This window comes from Callionymus lyra, chromosome 1 (assembly GCF_982586985.1).
Source record: "Callionymus lyra chromosome 1, fCalLyr1.hap1.1, whole genome shotgun sequence".
Taxonomy (NCBI): Eukaryota; Metazoa; Chordata; class Actinopteri; order Syngnathiformes; family Callionymidae; genus Callionymus; species Callionymus lyra.
The window spans coordinates 32,163,836-32,180,244 of NC_141818.1; the positions used below are offsets into that span (position 1 = coordinate 32,163,836).

At 46.2% G+C, this 16,409-nt stretch overlaps 3 protein-coding genes across 5 annotated transcripts; all 3 read left to right on the plus strand.

The window, feature by feature from the left end:
* Positions 1–5,300, plus strand: fbxl18 (F-box and leucine-rich repeat protein 18). Of its 2 annotated transcripts, none has more exons than XM_087802444.1 (7): positions 1–135; positions 539–739; positions 1,478–1,827; positions 1,902–2,037; positions 2,931–3,979; positions 4,766–4,984; positions 5,050–5,300. In XM_087802444.1, the coding sequence occupies exons 1-7, from the start codon at positions 58–60 to the stop codon at positions 5,204–5,206; spliced, it is 2,190 nt and encodes a 729-aa protein (XP_087658570.1). In that variant the 5' UTR covers positions 1–57; the 3' UTR covers positions 5,207–5,300. The 2 variants fall into 2 exon arrangements, with proteins under 2 accessions (XP_087658570.1, XP_087658579.1); XM_087802453.1 differs by having other exon boundaries at positions 60–135; positions 418–739.
* A 717-nt stretch (positions 5,301–6,017) lies between these two features.
* On the plus strand, positions 6,018–10,824 carry ptcd1 (pentatricopeptide repeat domain 1). The gene is made up of 8 exons (XM_087802464.1): positions 6,018–6,451; positions 7,583–7,723; positions 7,786–8,004; positions 9,238–9,339; positions 9,412–9,990; positions 10,052–10,168; positions 10,231–10,413; positions 10,487–10,824. The coding sequence occupies exons 1-8, from the start codon at positions 6,092–6,094 to the stop codon at positions 10,673–10,675; spliced, it is 1,890 nt and encodes a 629-aa protein (XP_087658590.1). The 5' UTR covers positions 6,018–6,091; the 3' UTR covers positions 10,676–10,824.
* Positions 10,825–11,378: 554 nt separating this feature from the next.
* Positions 11,379–16,402, plus strand: LOC148089047 (uncharacterized). Of its 2 annotated transcripts, none has more exons than XM_087802485.1 (19): positions 11,379–11,439; positions 12,150–12,267; positions 12,325–12,433; positions 12,498–12,591; positions 12,684–12,834; positions 12,904–13,009; positions 13,921–14,046; positions 14,123–14,185; positions 14,244–14,366; positions 14,425–14,580; positions 14,652–14,705; positions 14,784–15,007; positions 15,068–15,147; positions 15,262–15,351; positions 15,423–15,500; positions 15,563–15,667; positions 15,719–15,824; positions 15,893–15,965; positions 16,082–16,402. In XM_087802485.1, exons 2-19 carry the CDS (start codon positions 12,159–12,161, stop codon positions 16,083–16,085), a joined length of 1,851 nt encoding a protein of 616 aa, XP_087658611.1. In that variant the 5' UTR covers positions 11,379–11,439; positions 12,150–12,158; the 3' UTR covers positions 16,086–16,402. The 2 variants fall into 2 exon arrangements, with proteins under 2 accessions (XP_087658611.1, XP_087658602.1); XM_087802476.1 differs by lacking the exon at positions 11,379–11,439 and adding an exon at positions 11,761–11,854.
* The last annotated feature ends 7 nt before the right edge of the window (positions 16,403–16,409 follow it).

Sequence of the window (16,409 nt, forward strand, 5' to 3'; positions counted from 1 at the left end):
GTCGTTTCTGCGGTTGAGAATCAGAAGTATTTATTTATTTATTTTTAAATCGAAGTAATGGAGAGTTCATGTGACGCGCGAGGTTCTCGGGTCAGAGGACAGGTGAGCCCGGAGCAGCTGGGAACTCGAGTCATGGTAAAATATTATGGACGTTTTTCATCATTTCCTTTTTGGGTTAAAGAAGAACCGTTGTTGCACACTGACTTGAAACATCAACAGGATCTTTGAAACTGTGAGACTGTATGGTTTAGGCTTGATAGCCTGATAAAGATAAAAAAGATTGATTTATTTTATTTATTTATTCGTGTAGCCAGTAAGAGTTTGGACAAACCGATCATCTTTACATTCTTAACTGTGATCCATGTATGGTTGTAGTTTCACTGTTTCCTATGATCATGTTTACAAATGTCTTCTTAGTTTCTGCCTCGACGTGATTCTCTTGAAGGTTCTGATTCGAAGTCCAAGTGTCATGACTCAGGGGAGTTTTGTGTTACTGACCCAAAGAGAAACCCTGGACTGACTTCCTGACGCTCCCCAGATCCACCATGGTGAGGACTCTGTGCAGCCCCAGTCCTGCTCGGGGATGTCGGATCTCTCGGACGAGATCCTCCTCTGCATCCTGCGCCACGTCCCGGTCCTGGACCTGCTGACAAACGTGGCCCAGGTGTGTCGAAAGTTCCAGTCACTCTGTCGCGACAAGAGCCTTCTGTCCCACGTCAGCCTGGCAGAGGAGTACACGGTGAGGGAGTCTACTCCGTTCTGTCTTCCATTTGTCCTTGGGTGTCTTTCCCGTCTTCATGTTCCCGGCGAAGAGTTTCAGTGCTGTAGACACTCGATAATCTCTTGCGATTTATTTTGGATACACCGGCATGATTTCTTAGAGCTGAAGGACAACATTTGTCCAAACATCCTCTTTAAAAGCACCGGCAGTGGGATGTATCCTCTCATCCTCAGTCATCGCCAGGATCTCGCCGGATATCATCGTTCATTTGCTTTGAAATATTTGAATTTTTGTTTATTTTACACACTCTTGATTGAAATAAAAACCCTTAAATAACTTTTAATAAAAAACAGCTTAGAAAGCCCACCCATGAAAATAATAAATAAATAATAAATATACATATATATCTGTGTATTTATTTTTTTCCAAATGAAGTGTCCCTCTTTTTAGGTGGTTATTTTTTTTAAACAATTCATTATCTATATATTGAAAGGTTGAGTTTGTTGCGATCAATTTTTCAAAAATAAATGTTTTGAATTCAATATATAAACTATTCAGCTGATCATGTGACACACACGCACGTGACGACACAGAAGGGTTGGTGTGTCAATCCATCATGGCTGATTCCAAATGGGCGGAATAAAAAATAAAATGTAAAAGTCTGATAATAATATAATAATAATATCCTGATGGTTCTGATGTTCCTGTGGTCCGACCTTTGTGTAAAACAGGAACTCACTTTGTTTCCCCTCCAAGGCGGACGACGTGGCGGTCCAGTGTCTTCTCAAGCAGTTGTCGGGTCACGTGACGTCCCTGAGCCTCAACGGCGCCTACTGGCTCTCCGGCGCCACCATGGAGCGCCTGTCCCGCTGCAGGTTGGTGACGCGTCTGGACGTCAGCGGCTGCCGCCTCACGTCGGTCCGCCTGTCCCGCCTGCTCTCCTCCCTCGCGCTGCTGCGCTCGCTGGCCTTCGACGTGGCGCCGGGCTTCAACGCCGCGCAGCTCAGCTCCGACGCCGTGGACGGCCTGAGTCGGCTGAGCGAGCTGCGGCAGACGCTGCTGACGCCCAGCTACGGGGTCGTGCCGTGCTGCGCGCAGCTGCGCAGGTGCGTGGTCCTCGCCGCCGCGGCGCTGCCGGAGAGGCGTCCGTCACGTGACTTCAGTCCGCTGGTGTCTGCAGGTTGATGCTGCAGTTCGACATCTGCGACGTGACCCGGGAGGGCGTGGGAGTCAACTGTCAGCTGATGGTGGGTCAGAGCAGCGTGCCGCATTACCAGCAGCTGCAGGAGTTCACCGCCAGACTGGCACCAGGAGAGGTGAAGAAGATCCTTTTGAAATGACCATCAGTTTAGACGTCTGTCGTTCCTTTCCCTCACAGGCGGCAGCAAAAGTACAATAACAATGATGTTATATGTGGTCAATTAACTATTGAATTCAATTATTCAATGAAAAGAAATGTAACCTTTTAATATAGAAACTATTTAATTTAATTTATTAAATAAAAACCAATTTAATCTTTTAATGCAGACATTTTTTAATTCAATTATACCAAAAAAAGAGTATTTCAATAACAAAAACTAAGGTGCTCTGTCTCAAATCGCATACTAGCGTACTCAAAGTTAGTGCGCAAGTGTGTCTCAATTCTTAGTATGCGAAATTTAGTGCGCCATGCACACTAAATTGGCGTACTAAAATGCCCCAAAAAGTATGGTTCGATGGACACTAACCACCCTAAACGCCCGCCATCTTAATGACGTTGTAAACGGAAGTTACGTCATATATAAATGCATATATATTCATATACTTACAGGTGCAGCAGTAGGAGGATGACACGTCTTCACTGCTGATACCAGCTTAAATATCTCGCAAATATTTAGATTCTCATATTTTTTCTTTATTTCTTTTTCCAAACTTTCAAAACGTGCTGCCAGCAGGTGGCGATAGCGTTCAAACAGCTGGTTGCAACATCGTTAAATAGAAGTAGAAGAAGAAGAGATTTGAGACATACTATCTGTGGAGAATTTGCGTACTAGTTAGTATGTACACTATCCTGATGCATACTAACTTCTAGTAGACTAAGAGAAGTATGCGATTTGAGACACAGCAAGGGTTCCAACATTTGATATTCTGATCTCGTGGATCCTCACTTCAAAGAAACATGTGCGACATCATCCGCTCACTGGGGTCTGAAGGCTGATTTGTCTTCCAGGTGAACCAGACGCTGCTGCTGCTCTACCTCGCTGTCTTCAGCGTCCACGTTCCCAAGCACCTCCGAGTCTTCCTGGTGTCCATCCCGGGTCCGTACCCGGTGCCCTGGCCTGCCACGCCCGCTCTGACGAGGAGCCTTGGCCAGTGCGGAGACCTGGAGGCTCTGCAGCTGCCCAGAAGCTGGCCGGACGCGTCGTCCCTGAAGCAGGCACTAGAGGGCAGCAGCCCGCGACACCTCAGCTTCAGTCGCTGCCCGGCCTTGTTGCCTCAGGTTTTCCGGACGCTGCTGGAGGGCGGCGTCAAGGACCCGGGGCGGCTGACCAGCCTCAACCTCAGCGGGATCAACCACCCCGAGTGCCGGAGCACGGACGAGCAGCTCAGCTGGTCCACGATGAGCCGCCTGGTGGTCACCTGCAGGAACCTCAAGCACCTGAACCTGATGCACACGCACTTCCACCACGACAACACCGCCGGAGACGGCGTGCACTTGTGCGCCAGCTTAGCCCAACTCAGAGGACTGCGGTCTCTAACGCTGCCGGCCTGTGCCCTGTCCGACGGGCCGGACTCGCAACCCACCTCTGCGCTGAAGACTCCCTCCTCCATGTTTCTGAAGAAGCCCCCTCGTGTAGGAATGCAGGTCTACAGCCCCGAGTCCTCCGAGTCCGGCAGCGTCGCGTCAGGGAGCGCTCACCTGCTGGCCAGCTGTCGCTCGCTGGACACGGTCGAGGTCATCGGAGCTGGTTTCGTGTCGGCGCTGCCTCGGCTGGAGCCGTGCGGGCGCGCTCGCGCCGAGCCGCGGAGACTGTGCGAGTGGGCCCGAGGGGTGAGCGACGCCCACCTCGCAGCTCTGGACGCTTCCTCCGGTCTGAGGCGCCTCACGCTGGCGGGACTCCCCGGCGTGCTCAGGGGGACGGGCCTGGTCCGGCTGTCCAGGAAGTGTCGGGACCTGCAGACGTTGTCGCTCGCCAACATCGGCCCGCTGAAAATAATGAACTACAGTGCCGCCCTGCTGGACACTCTGAGACAGTGCAGACAGCTGCAGGAACTCAGGTGAGAGGACGATATTCTTTCATTTTATTCTGAAACTTTGGATGTTACAGCTGCATGATAACAATAATAATAATAATAATAATAATATAATCACACCCACTCTGCTGTGGTCAAACATCAAGGTTTGTCACCGCGCGTCATCAATCCTGGAAGTCTCCACCTCCAAGGGACTCGTTGTATAAACAAAGCGGGGCATGATTACAGCAGGCTGGAGGAGGAGTGAAGCCAATATTACGACTCAACGGCTCTCGTAACCTCTCGTCCGCCCAGATTTCAGAGCAACTTTATAAAGGAATATCTTTAAAACATGGTCATGATGAGGGACTTACTGCATCTTGGAGAGGAAGACTTCAAAGTTTGAAACATGCGAGTCAGGAGAGTTGGAGTTTCACGTTAGTCATACTTTAAATAGCCTTAAAAAATACTTTCATGAATCTTAAAATTAAGGCCTTAATTGGCTTTAAAATGTCTTAAATAGCGACACCAACATAAAAAAAAATACTGTGAATATTTGAATGTTAACTGTCATAAACTATTGAGATTTTAGCTATAGAAGGACTTATCGTAGACATTGAATATGATATCAAAGCAAAAGATCATTTAAAAAAAAAAAGACAAATCTATATGAAACAAAAGTATTTTCTTAAACCCCTTACTAGTCTCTTTATGGTTGACGAGAAGACATTTTATCATAGCTTTTGTTAAGTGAACCACATAAATCGGCAGCAGTGGTTCAAAGCAGCTCTCAGCAGTTCGTAACGCAGCTTGTTGACGGATCATCTGCAGACTGGAGCAGCCGCACCTGGACGCCGACGCGTCCTTCTTCGAGGCGCTCGCCTGCTGCTCGCGTCTGCAGCGCCTCTGCATCGTGTCCCGCAGCGGGACCTTTGACCCCGGCGCGGTGGAGACCTTCATGGAGTGCTGTGGCCTGATGATCATGTGTCACATGTTCATGGGCGGGACCCTGGTGGCGTGTCGGAGTCTGCAGAAGCGTCTCCGGGACAGGTGATGGCGACGTTCCAACACGTCAACGTTGACACAGAGGCAAACTCTCTCTCTTCTGCCCTCAGGTTCTCCGCCGAGCGCCCGGCGTTGAGCGTGGTCGTCTACCCGCTGAACCACGAGGAGCTGCCTTCAGTCATCAGAGAGATCCCGCTCACTTTACTGGACCGGATCACGTTATTCCAAAGTCACGTGGCTCAGCCGCCGCGTTTATCACCTTGTTGATGTTGTTAATAAATAAGTCGACGGATTCGATCAACTGTTGCCGTACTGCCAGAAGAGAGGCTTCTTTAAAGCATACTTTAATAATGCAAATTGAGCCAAAGTACACCACGAATAACTCATAACCTGACCATTCAATGTGAAACCTAAAGATTCAATTCTGGATATTAAAAACATATATATATATATATTTACATTATATAAGACCTCATCAAATCTTTATTATTATTATTTTATTATTATTGAAGTGTTTTCAGTAACATACATTAAGTTAGTAAAAAGTTTTTCCTGATCATTTAATGGAGAGATGACCTGTGTTCTTTTACGACGTTTTTATTTGTTCAGGCTTTTCCTTGATTTTCTGGAACTCCTGTTGTGTTATCAGTTTTATCTTGATCTTTAAAATATATACTTTATTGAATATTGTTTTGATTGTTTAAGCGCTTTGTGACCCTGGTCTGGAAAAGCGCTATACAAATAAAAATGACTTACTTACTTACTTTTAGAAATGAATAAAATAGTTATATTTACAATAAAACAAAGGATGATTAAAAGATAACGGTTACATAGAAGTACACCGTTTTGGAAATGACTGACAGAACAATTTGGAGGCGAATTTGGTATCGGAGATAATCGTCAACCAAAGCATTTTAATCGATCGCCGATTGTGTCGATTGAACTAAAGCACATATATGGCTATAATTTGTAACTCAAAAGGTGGTCATAATATCATAGATTTTTAATCGCAAATCATTTCTAATCCCACTGCGTGGAGACGAGCCGTGACTGATGATATCGGCTGCTCTGTGTGTGATTGCTCTGGACTGCAAAATGGCGGCGAACACAAACGTGCTGGACAGGTGAGCGCAGTGAGTAACCTCCAGGAACATGTTCTCCGCGGCGGCTCGAACCGGGAGAAAAGTCACCCTTCTCTGCGTCAAGCGACTTCCGGTCGTCACCGCCTCGCCGCTCGCTCGCGGGCCTCGTCGGCTCCACACCGGCCTGCCCTTCAGATGCGCGTCCGACCCCGGCGCGCCTCCCCCGGCGTCGTCGCCCGGTGACCCGGAGAGGTTCGGCTCGCTGTCGCAGGACCTTTCCTCCCGCAGGTTCCACCGGAAGAGCAACCCGTACCTCCAGAACCTAAAGTACCGCGAGGAGGACCAGGAGAAGCCCGGTGTCTGGACCGGGAGGAGAAACACGCAGTACTGGTACTTCCTCCAGTGCAAGAAGCTGATCAAACGAAACAAGGTGAGACCAGAACCAGAAGAAACGATAACAAGTATCCATTCAAAGCAGAATCTAAATCCGTGATTTAGGGAGATTTATTTGTTACACATCACTTGTTGTCAGGTTATAGCTTTGACAAGATGTTCCTTCATTCATGATTCAACCTACAGTGCAGACATTAACGAAGTAATAATATAGAAAAGCAAATTATATCAATAATAATGAACTATTCTACTATGGAAACGTAACATGGTAGTAACAAACTTAACAGTATAGAGTTCAAGGGCAACTATACCATTATGACGTAATAATGGCGTCACGCCTCCTCCAGCCAGCTGTGATCACGCCCACTTTGTTTATACTGTGAGTCCCTTGGAGGTGGAGACTTGTGGTGACAAAGTGTTTTCAGTGGGCGGAGCACAATAGATTCAAAGATCTTAAGAGACACCTAAATCGACACTTTAGTTTGAGATGGAACTGATTTATAAAATTAAAATAAAAAACGTAAAATTGACTCACGGTTTTGTTCCTTCGATTTATATAATTTAATTACTTTCATGATACTGTATCAATATTCAACAGAATGGGATTGATTTTAATTTAATTTGAACTAAGAACAACTATGAACCCTAAAATAATATGAATAAAATATGATTTCAAATCCAAAGTGTTTATAAAATAATTTAATAATATTTTTTGGTTTAAAATGAAAATGCAAATATTCGCATTCGGGTTTCATGTTTGTGTTTCAATTAAACGTGCGGCCGTAGATGGCAGCATCATTACGTCCTACGCAGCCAAAGGAACATAAAACCCTGTCGGATCACGGCGAAGACTGAGGACGAGAGGATACAGTCGACTCAAGCAGCGGATATTTGGACATATTTTGGTTCATTTTAAGTAAAGGCAGTTGCGACCTGGTCAAGAGTCATGAGGTCTGTGAATTCTGCAACGGCAGAGTCAAGTACTCGACAGTACTACGGATATATTTTCAATCCTACAGTATTTCGATAACATATCTTTCCGCGGCGCCTCAACATTGACTTTACATGTAAACCAGTCACTTGCAGTGATTTCTGTGAAAGAATTTTACATGTGAACTCGACGTGTGTTTTCAACTTTCCTCACCCTCGATCTTCTGGTCTTCTGCAGCTCCAGGAGGCTCTGGACATGTTCAAGCGCGACATGTTGGAGGGCGAGCAGCTGATGCCGGAGGAGTTCAACTACAGCGTATTGATCGGAGGTTGCGCGCGAGCGGGGCAGCTAAAGAAAGCCTTCAAACTCTACAACGACGTAGGTGCCTCTAGTCCGGTCAAGTCCCGGTCTCTCTCTTTCACGTCCTCGTGTTTCCTCAGATGAAGAAACGAGCCGTGGAGCCGTTGGACGCGACCTACACGGCCCTCTTCAACGCCTGCGCGGAGACCCCGGACAAGAGGGCTGGACTTGAGCAGGCCCTGAAGCTGGAGCAGGAACTGAAACGCAAGAACTACCAGCTCAACAGAACCACGTACCACGCCCTGTTGAAGGTCCACGCCCTCAACAACCACCTCAAGTCCTGCATCTTTACCATCCAGGTCTGAGACCCGACTGCCTGGTTTTGCCGTGACTTTTAACTAACTTTTAGTTTATGTTAAATAACATATTTTTTTTTAGTGTTTTCTCCATTGAGTTTAAAGCAGCCACGGGAAGTTTGTTGAACAGCCGTCTAGTGTCGCTTCTACAGATGTACGTGTTCGATACATTTAGTTGGGGTTTGATCATGTAATGGTCAGCTTTCATGCCTTCAAAAGTTAGTTCTGTTTTACTGTCGATTTGAGGAATGTATCCACTGTTCCCTCAATAGTTGTTTTCCAAAGAGCAAAACAAGTAATTACTCGGCACGGAAATGTGTTTACAGCGGTAACAATTGAATTATATTAGATAAATAAGAATATTGGGAATCCAACACTTGCATATAATTTTTTTTTAACTTGTAACACTTTTAACAATACAAACCAAATAACTTAAAAATACTGGCAATTAAACAATACTCATTTCTTTCAAAACATACTTCATGGCAGGGTATATTTAATGTGACTTAGTAGAGATGCACCGATCTGGCCTCTCGAAGTCTGATCGGCTATCGGTGGAAAAAGCTCCGATCCAAGCAGTTTAAGAACTTTATTTGCGCTGACGTGGCAGCAGCGGATCTAAGAGACTCCAGAAGTGCTTTTATATGTCTTGTTTATTCTACTAAGGGTTATTAGGAAATGATTATTTAGTTGTGGATCGTTTGTGTTCAACTAAGAGCTTGACACTTGCAAAGTTGTTTCCACATTGTTACTCTGTTGGTATTTTATTTCACAAGTTTTGACTTTCCAATCGTCTACGGTTTTTTTTTTTCAGGTTATAAAGAAGCGACAAAGTTTACAATTCAACCATTTTCTTATCTTTTTTTTGTTGGAATAGGGAAACGGATGCTTAACTAAACGTTACGACCGCATTTGCCGATGCAAAAAAAGGCTTTAGCCGACGCATCTTGAATTCACCCGCAAATGAAACCGATGCATCTCGATTCTATGGCTGCAGCTGCGTATTTGTATCGACGCATGGATGAGAATGAATCTTGACTTCAGTAACTCCATTCATCTAATGCCGTCACCACATGCAACATACAATACATAGAAATGCATGTTTGAATAATCATTACATTAAAATGCTCGTTATAATCAGTAACGTTTAAAGAATTTCAGGAGCAAAAGAGACAAAATGTCTTCGTTCAGAGCTCTTGTTTCGTCTGACCTGATTATTCGTCTGTCGGGTCGCAGGAGATGCTGGAGAAAGGCCTCTTCATGACCCCGGGGACGTTCCACTACCTGCTGATGGCCTGCCAGAAGGAGCAGGAAGTTGGATTCAGGATGGCCCTGACGGTGTTTATCCTCCCTCCCTCTCTCTCACTCTGATTTGGTCCCAACACTCTCTAATGTTTAATTGTGCCTCAGATTTGGCGACATATGTTGTGCTACGGGCTTGAGCCGGACAAGCAGAACTACATACTCCTGCTGCGGACGGCGAGGGACTGTGGGTTCGGAGACCCTGCACTGGCCGCTCAGGTTCTGCTGAGTCCGGGCCAGAACCTTCCGAAAAAAAGAAGTGTGGATCAAATGAAGGTTCTGGAGGAGCAGCTTTTTCAGCAACCAGAACCGATTCAGAGCCGGGACGTTCAGCAGGACTTGAGCGCTCTGATCCCAGCGGGACAGAACCAGGACCTTCCCCCGAATCTGTTGGACCTCTTTGAGGGAAAGCCGTGTCACGTGGTCTCTCTAGGTTCTGCGGAGAGTGCAGTGGATCGACTGGCTCTGATTGGAGGGGCAAAATCGGTTTTGGACAAGATGACTGCAAAAGGTCTAAGTCCGGACGTCAAAACACTGAGCCTGCTGGCCGACATGATGGAACCGGGCCCGGAGACCATGCAGACTCTGATGACAGCGGCGAAAGCTCATGGCGTCAAATTGGACTCCACCTTTTTCAACTCTGCGATCCGCACTGCAGCTAAGGCTGGCAGCCTGAAATCGACTGAGGTACTGACCCGGATCAAGGTGTCTGGTGTTCCTTTTTTTTTTACATGTTCCGGTTTTGCAGGAGATTTTGCAGCTGATGACGCAACTTCACCTCCGTGTGGATATTCGCACCTTCGGGTGTCTGGCTCTGGGCTGCGAACAGAAGGACCAAGCCACGCAACTGTTGCAGGACATGAAGGTCAGAGATGCCAAGAAGAATCCAGACTAGACCAGGATTACTCCAATGTTGTGTGTGCGCAGGAGGCAGGAATCCTCCCCAACAACTACATATTCTCTGCAATGATTGGACAAGCAGTTCGGCGCCTGGACTACGTCTACCTGAGACTCATCCTGAAGACCATGAGAGACCTGCAAGTTTGGCCCAACGAGTTGGTCATCCGTCAGCTGGAGTTTGCCGTCCAGTATCCTCCTGACTACGACCAGGTAAGACACACTTTGTGGAGAGACGACTTGGCGCCACCTGCTGTTGAGATGACTAACTGACTCGTGTTTTAAGTTCATGACCAGGAACAACTATCTAGTCCAGATCGAGGGTTTCCGTGGTTACTACCACCATTGGTTACGAGAAATGCCAGCAGTGGACGGCGATGATCAGCAGAAGGCGCTGGAGTCCAGGACCAAAGCTGCAGGCTTGATCAGTGACGGGTCTATATCACAGAGCAGGAGGCGCGAAAACCGCCACTGAAGTTCAACTTCAGCGACACCAAGCGGCAGCAGAGATCTTCATGCTGATGACCCCAAGTCCTGTGTCAAAGGTCATCGATTGTCAAGTTGCCGTCTATTTCTGTATTTAAGCTTTGATGTTTCCTATTAAATAAAAAAAATGTAAAAAAGGATATCAGTGGGTCATTCACACAAGTGACATTAAACTTTACATCACAAGCCTGTAGCACAGTGCTGTGGCCCTCCTTTGTTAAACTTAGACCCTTTCTTTATTTGTATTGAAAACTACTTGATTTCCTGCATGCTAACATCCATTGATTGGTATTACAATCCTTACAATTGTAAATATGTACACCTTTATTTAATATGATTGAACTATCACTTATACTCGTAGTTTTTATTATCTTGTAAACTTAGTAATGATGTAGAATTATACATATACAATGTTATGTATATACACAAGATGTATACTGTATATATGTATACACAAAGATATGCTCAAGCAAAATAGCATCAAACAAATGTTTCTTTTTGCAGAAACGTAAATGATTTTACGTGTGCTGTGTGTGTGTGTGTGCACTGGCAGTGGGAGAAGGTGTTGATATTTCTACAATCAGTGCGTGTGACTGTTGAGAGTTTGCAAGTCTCAGCTCAAGGACAAGAGCTGTGTAATTCATGTGATAAGCTGCAGGGCGCAAATGTGTCCTGGGTGATGGGCCCTTTACAATTGCACCCTTAGCATCTGAGACTTCACTGTATTTGAAATTCTGCTTCGTCCATGATCATGTGAGTAGAAGATGTAGAAGATACAACTCAATGTATTATTGTTTACATTTGTTTTTCTCTTAAGGTTGTTCATGAAGTGCAAGGAGTTTATTTTTACCTTCAGGTGTTTAATAGTATTATTATTATTCAAATTATTATCATACCTTCACCAGTGACAAATAGACTGACCAAATACAATCCGGTGTATAATAGTATTGTCTTTATACTGTGGTGGTTATTCAGAAACCTTTAAAGGACAATCAGAAACCGAGTCAAGCCAAGAGTCCACGTCCATTGGTCCACACGTTTACTCCACTCCAGCAGGTGGCGACACCCTTTGTTGAGAGTAACACGTAATAAATCCCACGAAGAAGACAGATGTTCTTCTCAGCTGATGACGTTTAAAGCAGCTGGCGGGAAGAAGCACTTTACTAAGGTGGGAACTTAAATGATTTTTTTAATGGTTATTCACGAGGACTGTCTTCACCTTTCCTGGGGTAAATCTTAACAGTTAAGCGGACTTGTCTTGTTGGCGAGAATTGAAGCAGGTTTCAGTTTTATAATCGGAAATGGAGTCGCAGACAGAATAGAGTTTCAATGACCTTTTAAAATGTCTCCATGTCGACAACGTGGCTCGACGAGAACACGGACCCTTGCTATTTAAAGTTGTGTACCGTCTATGACGTCATAGAACTACTATATGATGGGAATAATGCTTGTTCTTCTTCCAGAGGACAGAGATGGGAACCACCTCGGAAGAAATCATCGTCATCACTGAGGATGAGGATGAGGAAGATTGCAGCCTTTCACGCAGTGTTGTCATCGTGGAGAATGAAGAGAAGAAGAACGGTAGAGACGGTTAAGTTGGGTACGATGTTTTTAAGCAGTCACTGCGTGGTGTTTCAGACAAGCCGTGTCCCATCATATGCCTGGACGATGACCTGGTGGTCACCTTCTCCCGCGCCGCCGAAGTTCTGCCTCACGCCCGCTACGATTGTCCCATTCACGCTTTCACGTGGGTAGCTTAGGTCACACCTTCGACTCGACCCTTGATCTAACGACTCTTCTGCGACCTCCAGGGCGACGGATCGGGACCTCGCGGCTCCTGCTGCTAGTAACCAGCTGATCTGTGATCAGTGCTTCTGCTACATCTGCGACAAACTAGCTTCTGTGGTATGTGATGGCGGTGAGTCGCCTTTTGAGATTGTGATGTCACAGAGGGCCTGTGTGTGTGTGTGTGTGTGTGTGTGTGTGTGTGTGTCCAGTGCCAGGCGTGGACCAGCAGTGGAGCGTGTCACTGCAACAGCCACAAGAAGAGCGACTTCTGGAAAAACATCCGCAATTCTCTGCTACTAGGACGACTGCAGGACTTCAACCTCACACTCTTGGACGTGGACCAGCACCTGAGGAACGCAGGTAGCGATACACTCCATCATCTCCGCTGCAGCGGCTCCTCACAACCAGCTTCTTCTTCTCCTCCGCCAGGGTTTAACCTGCAGAATTTCCGAGTGAAACTGGCCGCAGAATATTCCTCCTTCCTGAACGGCAGCACCATTATTGACGCACAGAAACAGCAGGTGGTCGCACACGAGTGAGTCAACATTCTTCGTCCTACCTTGAATTTTGTGTCGTTTCAGAACTAGGGTTGTGTATTGACAAGATAATGCAGGAACATGACTCTTGACAAAATGACAACTGCTCTCATTTAAAAATATATCCGATCATCAGCTTTAACAGCTGCTTGAATCCACTGTATCCTCTCGTACTAAGTAAGTAAGTCGTTGCAGGGATCCCAAAGGATTTCCTTATTCTTTTAGCTGCGTAGACCGTAATGACTGCTGCCATCTAGCGGCCGGAAGTTGAATTGCAACAAAAGCATGATCAAATGCAAATAATTGTAAATAAAAACTGAAACATTTTTCTATACACACGTAAGGAACTATGATAAATAAAATAACTTGGGTAAGAATACAGTATTTTTTCAAATCATAGTAAATTAAAATCTATGCTTTGCTTTTTAAGTCTACGGTGTACAAGACATTACACGGGGGGGGAATAATTTTTCCCCCTCTTTTAATTCATTGACTGCTGTATCGATAAAAGATATTGTTTTAACTAAACTTTTTTTTTGTTAAGACATAGTTTATATTCTCACATTATTGATGCCAAATAGTTTTTTCCTAAGAATGTACTACCTTAATATTTCTACTTTGAAGCTTTTCAAAGCAGAATTTACAGCAACGATGATATCTCAACAACATTATGGTCCATAATAGTTCTGTAAAAATATAAAACATACAATAATATCTATCGCTCAGAAAACAAAATCACATAAAAATGAATAGAACTAGAATCTGGAAAAGGTTTTGAAATAATAAAAAATACACAGGGCTATTGAATAACAATACTGTTAAGGAAATAAATAAATGGCGATATTTAAGTGTATCGATATTTCCTCTCACCCCTAGTTGGAACACGCGGTTCACACAGTTTTGTCTCCAGCTACACTCAAGTGTACCAGTGTGTGTCCTGGTTCCTGAACCTGGCAGACCTGCAGGAGAGCAGAGCTGCTGCTGTCATGAGACTAGGAGCTGCACAAGACTTCCTAAGACATGCCCTGCATCAGAAGTACTGACTCATGCACACACACACACACACACACACACACACAAAGACATAAGATTGAATCCTTTTCTCCCCTCAGCTCGTTTGTTTCTCCAGGTTCAGTGGCGAACGTCTCTCACGGCAAATTTCTTTTATTGACGAGGTAAAGGTGGGATTCTGGTCTAGCATCTCTCTGGACCTTCATGTCGTCTCATGTCCAGGGTCGTCGTGGCTGTGCAGAGACAGATCATGATGGGAGACCTGACCTCAGAGTTTTCCCTCAAACTGCAGGACTTCTACAACAAACTGACGTTCAGCCAAGAGGCGAAGGTGCTAAAGAACAGGTGTGTAGAGGCCCGAGAGATTCCTCTGCCAGTGGTAACGCATCTTAATCTGCTATAGACTGTCCATGCGCCTGTGGGACGATATCCTGCTGGTCAGCGTGCTGAAGGGACAGAATGTGTCAGGCACCCGTAAAAACAAGGGGAGGAGGGACTTCCTGGCAGAAGACATCTCTGTGGTTCAGCTCCGGCTGGAGTTCCTGCTCCGAGAGCGCCGGTGAGCTCGGATGGTTTGTTGGCATCAAACTCTTATTGCCACTGACTTGCTGCTGTGGATTTGGTTCTCAGGTACCGGGAGCTGCAGAGATACCTGCGAACGGTGAAGGCCAACAACCAGACGCTGTGAGTGAACAACCCAAGCATGCTTCTCTTCAGAGGGCACTGAGGTCAAAGTTCCTCTGACACAGATTTGTATGGCAGCCTCCAGCAGCTCCAGGATCTGATCCCGTACTTCATGTGCTTGGAAGGAGACTTCTGGAACGCCCTGAAGTCTCTCTTCCTGGCGGGAAACGGTCCGATGACCCGGCTCAGCCCAAGCGTCTTCCTCATTTACTTCCGAATCTTCGAGACGGGGCTCGCTCCGAAGCTGCTGATCCAACCAACGCATATCAGCTTCGCTCAGGACCCGTGGGAATCGGTCACCGGTCAGAGGAGTTAGTCTGTGGCATTCTAGCCGTCAATATTCTGACTGGATCTCTGTGCAGGTGCCGTGCCACTGCAGAGACTTCCACTGCTCAGGTTTGCCCTCAGAGTGTTTGGATGCTGCCCTGCTGTCATGGCTTGTGTAAGTCGGATTGGTGCGTGTGTGTCGGTCTGTGCGTAAATGTGTGTGTGTGTGTGTGTGTGTGTGTAGGAGTGTGTGTGCATATGGGTGACATCTGACACATCTGTCTTACAGTCCCAGTGCTGGACTTCACTGCTGATGTATGTTAACAAGACGTCTGCTTCCGTGAAAATGCTGCCGGCGCCCCCTCTGGACTTCCTCCAGGTGTGTTTTTGACAAGTATGGACCACCAGCAAGTACAATCCAGTAACAGTCGTGTCATGTTGCGGTCGCAGGCAGCCAACATCACCATCAACAAGCTCCTGCTGGAGAACCCGGACCTCCACCTGTCGGTCCCACAACACCTCCATGAGGTACTTTAGGCCGCAGACGTGTTTTCGGAATAACCAGACGCTGACACTGTGTGTGTCTGCAGATGTTTCCAGACCAGACCGTGCTGCTCCTGGTCACCGGGGTGTTGGTCATCAGGATCGTGCAACGACCGCTGACCCCACTGCTGCCAGTCCTGGCCAATTACAAGGTAGCGTCCCGCTGCTGGACCCAGTAGGAGTATTGAAGTGTGTTTGTGCAGGAGACAGAGTGGGCCTTCGTTTGGTTGCTGCATCGTTTGAGCTCCAGGCCAGAGAGACTGGTTTCTTTCATGCAGGAGGTCCGAGCAGAGCTGGACCTCAGCACAGGTGGGTTCTGTCGTTACCTCGGCTTTCATCTATTGTTGACGTCACAAAGTGAATGTTGTCACCCGCAGACGCTTCCTGCCTCTTCCTGAGCTCCCTATTGTCTACGCTCACGTCCACCTGCTCACAAGTCTGTCCGTCAAGGTGACGTCAGTCTTTGTCGATGAACTTTTGTCTCGCCCTGAAGGCCGGTGGCTGCCGAAGCCAGCTCAGCCGCACGAGTTGAAAAATTAAACATCCGTCAATCTTCTCTTTCACAGGTGAAGATGCTGCTGCGTCTCATCCGTGGAGGTGTCCAGCACGAGACGGGGTCAGGACGGACACAGGTGTCACACACTTCCTTTGCCTTACGTTCATCCGACACTTTAAAGCCGAGCGAGATCGTGATTGCGCTCCATTTCAGTTTGACAGAGTGAAAATAAAGCTGTTAACATTGTTACGTTAACTTTCGTCATCATGCAACTGAGTCTTCCTATTAAACTGCAGTTACAATTGTTTTAAAACTCTCAATTATCTTGTTTTAAACTGTTAAATGTTGCCTCCGACATATGATAAATATTAATAAATATTTTGATACGATACATCGAC

What these genes read in the sequence shown, in the direction of transcription:
- fbxl18 (XM_087802444.1), top strand. Translation starts at nt 58, where the DNA reads ATGGAGAGTTCATGTGACGCGCGAGGTTCTCGGGTCAGAGGACAGGTG. An exon ending in AGCTGGGAACTCGAGTCATG is followed by an intron (nt 136 to 538) that starts GTAAAATATTAT and finishes GACGCTCCCCAG; the next exon opens with ATCCACCATGGTGAGGACTC. An exon ending in CAGAAGCGTCTCCGGGACAG is followed by an intron (nt 4,985 to 5,049) that starts GTGATGGCGACG and finishes TTCTGCCCTCAG; the next exon opens with GTTCTCCGCCGAGCGCCCGG.
- ptcd1 (XM_087802464.1), top strand. Translation starts at nt 6,092, where the DNA reads ATGTTCTCCGCGGCGGCTCGAACCGGGAGAAAAGTCACCCTTCTCTGC. An exon ending in AGCTGATCAAACGAAACAAG is followed by an intron (nt 6,452 to 7,582) that starts GTGAGACCAGAA and finishes GGTCTTCTGCAG; the next exon opens with CTCCAGGAGGCTCTGGACAT. An exon ending in ATCCTCCTGACTACGACCAG is followed by an intron (nt 10,414 to 10,486) that starts GTAAGACACACT and finishes TCGTGTTTTAAG; the next exon opens with TTCATGACCAGGAACAACTA.
- LOC148089047 (XM_087802476.1), top strand. Translation starts at nt 11,813, where the DNA reads ATGACGTTTAAAGCAGCTGGCGGGAAGAAGCACTTTACTAAG. An exon ending in CCAGCACCTGAGGAACGCAG is followed by an intron (nt 12,835 to 12,903) that starts GTAGCGATACAC and finishes CTCCTCCGCCAG; the next exon opens with GGTTTAACCTGCAGAATTTC. An exon ending in CAGTCCTGGCCAATTACAAG is followed by an intron (nt 15,668 to 15,718) that starts GTAGCGTCCCGC and finishes GTGTTTGTGCAG; the next exon opens with GAGACAGAGTGGGCCTTCGT.